This window comes from Apaloderma vittatum, unplaced genomic scaffold (assembly GCF_000703405.1).
Source record: "Apaloderma vittatum isolate BGI_N311 unplaced genomic scaffold, ASM70340v1 Scaffold34767, whole genome shotgun sequence".
Classification (NCBI taxonomy): domain Eukaryota; kingdom Metazoa; phylum Chordata; class Aves; order Trogoniformes; family Trogonidae; genus Apaloderma; species Apaloderma vittatum.
In genome coordinates, this window is record NW_009727298.1 from 1 (window position 1) to 6,117 (window position 6,117).

Below are 6,117 nucleotides of genomic sequence, written 5' to 3' on the forward strand. Positions count from 1 at the left end.
CAGGACTGTGTCCTGGTGTTTAGGCGGCACAGACCCTGTCAGATGGTCACAGCTGTCGGGGACTGTGCTGCCCCGTCCAGGTAGACAGGGAGTACGTGGGAGTTTGGGTTAGTTTTGGCCTAAGAAAGCCCCCTCCGAAGCCCGCTGCCCCCTGCCAGCACAGTGCCCCACGGCCCGAGGAACCCAGAAGCTGTGCAGCAGAGACCCTGAACTGTTTGTGTGAGTTAAGAGACCCTTGGAGATTGGCTGGGGGACAGAAGAGGTGCTGGTGCTCGCCCTCCCACAACAGACACGCATCCTGATCTCTTGCTGCTTTTCTAGCATCCGCCGGCCTGACTGAGGAGCAGAAGGAATTCCAGCAAGTTGCCTTTGATTTTGCTACTAAGGAGATGGCTCCTCACATGGCTGAGTGGGATGAGAAGGTATGACAGCCTCAGGAGAGTTGTGCCGCTCACTTTGTCCTCCCTTACGATGTTATTATGATCCTTGGGTCTCAGCAGAGGGTTCCTCTGGTAGCTCCTCGGTGCTGTAATGCCATCTGTGGAGGTTTTTTTTGAAGCAGCTGCTGTAGCTGGGGTGGGAAGCCATCAGAAATTCCTCAAACCTTTTCCTAGCCAGGCTTTTCAGTCATCTGAAAACCTGAATTTGCTCCTGAAGATAGTATATATCTGTCTAGGTACTTGCCTTTTCTTTAATCCACCTACATAACTTAAAGTCTGCAGGAGTTTGGACTGGACTTGGTAGCCCAGGTGTACCAGAAAGAGGAGACTGAATACTGAGATTAAATGGTTCATGACTATTCACTTGTGATGTCTCTGCCTGTCCCAACAGGAGATATTTCCCGTGGAAACAATGCGGAAGGCAGCCCAGCTGGGATTCGGTGGCATCTATGTGAAACCAGACGTCGGTGGCTCCGGGTTGTCACGACTTGATACCTCCATCATCTTTGAAGCTTTATCAACAGGATGTACCAGCACCACGGCTTACATGAGCATCCACAAGTGAGTGTGTCTGTGGTGGTTGGTGTCAGCCTGGCTGAAAACCACGGTTGTTCTGTGGGCTCTAAATCCAGCTGGAGACAGCTCTCTTGGTGCTGCTTATTTCTTAAAGTCGGGACCCCGAGTAGACACATCCCTGTGAGGATCTCTCAGTGGCAGTAAACAAACAGACCACAAAAACTGAGATGCCGCCAAGAAGTAACTTTAGCGTTGTGGCATGCAAGATGAGATTAAGTTCTGGATTTTGTTCCCTGCTCTTCCACTTAAGCTGTCTATAGATAGTAACCTGCCTGGAAAAAGCCTTTGTGCTGTGCTCACACTGTCACAGAGCCCGGAGGCAGCAGCTGACACCAAGGCCCTGTGCTGCTTGTACAGACATGTTCAGTGACGGGCTCACTTTGCACAGAAAGCTGGAGTGATGATGCCTCCTTCTTCCAGGTCCTGTTTTCTGAAGACACAGTCAGGGCTTAGCGGCGAGTGGAACACTGCAGCTATTAAATAGGAACCTGTTGTTCCACGAGGCAGCAAGGCTGTGGTGAATGGGAGGCGATCTTCTTCCTCCTGGCTGCTTTGGCACGTAATTTTGTTCTGTGTCGAGGTGGAGCAAGACATTTTCAAGGCTCAGTGCTTTTGACTGAAGCCCATGGAGCTTCATTCTTCTGTTCAGCCAGGGATGTTCCTGCGTAACCCATCTTCCTCCCAGGGCTGTGCTCACGTACTGTAACGCTGCTCCTTCTTTCCTGCTCCAGCATGTGTGTTTGGATGATCGACACCTTTGGCAACGAGGAACAGAGGCGAAAGTTCTGCCCGTCACTCTGTAGCATGGAAAAATTTGCTTCTTACTGCCTGACTGAGCCAGGTGAGCGTCCTCAACCAAGAACTCTCTTTCCTCACTCCTGACGTGTTTTAACTGGACAGGAACATTGCACGGAGCCGGAGGTGAAACGTTTGGTTTGGGTAGTCATTGGAGCGTTGGGAAAGGGCAGATGATGATTGCCGAGATGCTTGTGGTACAAACTCGAGTGTCGCTGGGTGTGATCCCCAGGAGATTTTGTAGGCTCTGGGCCTCCTGCTTCACCGGCTGCTTCCTTCCCTCTCGAACAGGAAGTGGAAGTGATGCTGCTTCCCTGTTGACCTCAGCTCAGAGGAAAGGGGACACCTATATCCTGAATGGCTCCAAGGTACCTCTCTGCTCCTCCTAAAGCTGCTGGATGGCACTGCATGCACAACGGGGCCTGGGTCTCACTGTCCTTTCCGTTTCCTACTGTCTCCTCGTCTCTGTTCTCCCAAGGCAGGACATGCTCTGCAGAGCATTCAGCAGAGATTAGTACAGTTGAGTCCCTAAATACCTCGTGGCTGTGGGGTCTTTGCCCCTCTGTCCTTGTACCCCAGCTTCTGCAGGCTCGTGGTTAGCATCCAAAAGCCACCCCTTTCTTCTTGTGCCCTTCTGCAGGCCTTCATCAGCGGGGGAGGTGACACCGACGTGTACGTGGTCATGTGTCGCACAGGAGGCCCAGGCCCCAAGGGCATCTCCTGCCTGGTGCTGGAGAAGGGGACTCCGGGGCTCAGCTTTGGCAAGAAAGAGAAGAAGGTAAGAGGTTTTTCTTTCCTGTGTGCTTGAGGGAAGTGCAGGACAGAGATGAGCTTGTCTGGGCAAAGCATTAGGGATCCTTTCTTGGATGGGACCGGAGTCCTGACCTGGCGTGTTTTTTCCATGCACAATACCTGTCCGTTTGGTAAGTGAAGAATCTCCAGAACCCTGGAACATCAGAGTTCAGTGGATGTGTGCCTCCTCTCAAATACACGCATTCCAGCTTCCCACTCAGCACACTGAGGCCAAACCACGTGGACCACAGATGCTCTGTGGCAGCTTGGCCATGAGACCAAGGGGTTGGGAGCCGGCTGGGCAGTTCTGTGTGCGTGTGCCGCCTCTCAGGCAGTCTGGAAGGTGCTCTATTTTTTTCCCAGGTGGGCTGGAATTCCCAGCCAACTCGGGCTGTGATCTTCGAGGACTGTGCTGTTCCTGTTGCCAACCGGCTGGGAGCTGAAGGGCAGGGCTTCAGCATTGCCATGAAGGGACTGAACGGAGGCAGGATAAACATTGGTAAGAAAGACAGCTGAGAGCCAAGGGAGGGGGTGCAGGATTGTCTTGTCACCCATCTGCTTTACCTACATATTCACACTGTGTCCTTGGCTTCTCCCACCAGCTTCTTGTTCCTTAGGAGCTGCTCATGCCTCTGTTCTTCTGGCTCAGGAACATCTCACTGTCCGCAAACAGTTTGGAGAACCCCTAGCAAACAATCAGGTAACCTCTCCATCGGATTGGCAGTCCCAGAGCCGTGCTCTTTCTGATCCTGGCTGAACAAGCAGCCAGAAGTCACAACACTCTGGGGACTCACAGGGTCTTTCCTGGAGAAGTCAGGAACATGTTTTTTCCCGAGTAAGGAGGCGTGTAAGGCCTGAGACCTGCCTGAAGGTAGTGGGAATGTGGTTCAGGCCCCGGGCCCCTCTGAAGATGCTGACTTAATTTTTCCCCTCATGCTTCCTGCTGGCAGTTCCTGCAGTTTGGGCTGGCGGAGATGGCCACGCGCCTGGTGGCAGCACGGCTCATGGTTCGCAACGCAGCACGGGCGCTGCAGGAGGGGCGGGAGGACGCGGCAGTGCTGTGCTCCATGGCCAAGCTCTTTGCTACTGATGAATGCTTTGCGGTAAGTTACTCAGGTATCAGTTGGTGTCATAACTGGAACACCCCTCTTGGTGCCCAGGATGTCAGAAAGAAGTTTGACAGTGTAGTGACCCAGACACCTCATTGAGCCAGAAGCCTCATTTCAGGGCCAAGATGTTTTATGGGATGCAGTTCTGTCTGCATGATTATCCTCTCCACAGTTCTCAGCACTCTGCATTTTTGCCATTTATGCTTTTATGTCCCAAGTTGACCAATAAATGATGTAGGAGTCATGTTTCAGTATGAAGAGAGGCCCTGAACAGATCCCTCTCCTGACTGACTGACCACTAGATGGTGATCTGGTGGTTTGCTCTTCGCATCAGTAGCACCATGGAAATGCAGCAAAAATTGCCTTAGTTAAGCGTTTCCTGGGAATTTCCATGCTATCACGTTCACATAAATGCACCATTAATGTGAAACAGCACTTCGGTAACGTGATAGCACTGAGAGCAGCTCTGGTGGAGACTGAGAGCACCTTGCTGTCACACCACACTTCGTTCAAAGAGATTAGGTGACCAGAGAAAAAAAAGTAAGCCCAGGTTCCTGGGTTCTTACCCAGCTTCTGTCACTGACTTGTCCTTGACACCAGCGATGCTGTCTTCTTAGATCTGTAACCAGGCTCTACAGATGCACGGGGGCTACGGCTACCTGAAGGATTACGCTGTGCAGCAGTTTGTGCGAGACATCAGAGTCCACCAGATCCTGGAAGGTAAAAGACACTCTTAGACCAGTGACTTGGCAGTGAAGCCAGGAGAGAACAGGCCCTCCAGAAGACCCCACTTTCTTCCTACATAGCTCCCTGAGTCTTGCGTTTCAGAATCCCGTTTCACTCTGAGCACCAGGTGTCGCTGAATATCACGTGTGTGAATCCCTGGGCCTAGAGCTCCTGGTGTGTTGGAGCAGTTACTGTTTTAAGAGTCTTGCAGCAGGGGGAGATACCTAGTTGTCATGTTAGCAGTGCCTCTGTCCAGTTTCATCCCATTGCTCTTGCAGATGTGTGCTGATTCTCCCCAACAACTCCTTTCCTGTGATTCTCATCTATCTTCACCCTTTGACATTGTCTCTAACACCGTCTGGCCTTTTCTAATCTCATTTCAGCCCCCTACCCATTTTCTTTTCCTCCTTCTGAAATCCCTTCACTTATAACCAGGGTTCCTGATAAGGGACTGAGTGCATCTACAGTCTTTCTCTCTCTGTAAATGTGTAAAACAGTACAGCAGAGAACACTGATGTTGGTATATATCCAGTTTTGCTTGGATCCTTGGATCCATCTGGTGCCCACATCCTCACAATGCCTAACTAAAAAGAAGCCTTTCCTGAGACATGTGCTGGCACCTGGAAGTTGTATTTTGGCCCAACACCTCCTAAACAGCACCTCAGCTGGTGGGTTTTTCTGTGCTGCAGACTGCAGATCAGGGAAGAATTCTCTTTATTTTTATTGGGGCAAAACTGGACCATCTCTTAACTGTCTGTCTTGTGCATCCTCTGTCTTGCTGCAGGTACCAATGAGGTGATGCGGATGATTGTGGCCAGGAATCTGCTACAGGGCTGAAGCCAGGAGCTAATTGCCTTAAATTTTTCCGTCTGTTACAGCTCGGGCTGTTTCCTTCCCCTGTTCACCAACTCTCCCCCTGAGAGTGGAGAAGGGGATAGATACCCCAGTGGAAACAGTCTTTCTGCCTTACACTGACTGGGAGCGCAGCTGGACACGCCGTGCCTGGCAGAGCTGCATTACTGGGCTAGAATTGTGCAGCCTCAAGACAGAAATCACAGCTGTGAATAGGAGCCTCTGTCCTCGTATCTTGATTGCGGGCTGCTTGGCCCCCCTCCTCCTCCGAAACACTAAACCTGTCTGTGGCTGAAGCAGGAGGCTCAGAGGTGCAGCCTAATCCCGTGGGACTCTATCAGTGGCATCTGCAGGTCGAGGAAACCAGTTGCTCTGCTTACGAACCTGCAAGTCAGCCACGAGTGCTGCAGCTCTGAGCGCCTGCGGCGTGCAGGGCCTGTGAAGCCGGGAGCAGGATGCCTCTGTCTCTCCAGAAGCTCTCCTCGGTCTCTTTTCCCGGGCAGCCTTTTCCGCTTCTTGTCCCCGCGCTCAGCTCCTCGTGCCGGTTCTTCACCTCGGTGAATCCAGGGCTGAGGTGCTGCGCACAAACACGTTTATCTCTCGCCTCAGACCGGCTCTCCCTGCTGCGTGCAGCGTGGCGGGAGGAGGCACATGGGTAAATTACACTATTTTTCCCTCAGAGCTGGAATCAATAAAGCGATGGCGGCACTTTCTGTCAGTTGTGGTACTTGTCATCTGTCGCGTTTCAGGCATTTAACGGGAGGTATCGGAAGCTTTCTCACGTAGGGGCAGTTCGGTTTCTGAGGGTTTCTTAAAGCGCCTCTGGA

At 52.0% G+C, this 6,117-nt stretch overlaps 1 protein-coding gene across 1 annotated transcript; it reads left to right on the forward strand.

Moving 5' to 3' along the window:
- The first annotated feature begins 305 nt into the window (after window positions 1-305).
- Window positions 306-5,311, forward strand: ACAD8 (acyl-CoA dehydrogenase family, member 8). The gene is made up of 10 exons (XM_009873632.1): window positions 306-422; window positions 832-1,001; window positions 1,748-1,857; window positions 2,103-2,179; window positions 2,452-2,589; window positions 2,967-3,102; window positions 3,206-3,303; window positions 3,554-3,706; window positions 4,330-4,432; window positions 5,223-5,311. Exons 1-10 carry the CDS (start codon window positions 390-392, stop codon window positions 5,273-5,275), a joined length of 1,071 nt encoding a protein of 356 aa, XP_009871934.1. The 5' UTR covers window positions 306-389; the 3' UTR covers window positions 5,276-5,311.
- The last annotated feature ends 806 nt before the right edge of the window (window positions 5,312-6,117 follow it).

Coding starts and splice junctions, on each gene's coding strand:
- ACAD8 (XM_009873632.1), top strand. CDS start 390: ATGGCTCCTCACATGGCTGAGTGGGATGAGAAG. Junction 1,002..1,747: donor GCTTACATGAGCATCCACAA/GTGAGTGTGTCT, acceptor TTCCTGCTCCAG/CATGTGTGTTTGGATGATCG. Junction 4,433..5,222: donor AGTCCACCAGATCCTGGAAG/GTAAAAGACACT, acceptor GTCTTGCTGCAG/GTACCAATGAGGTGATGCGG.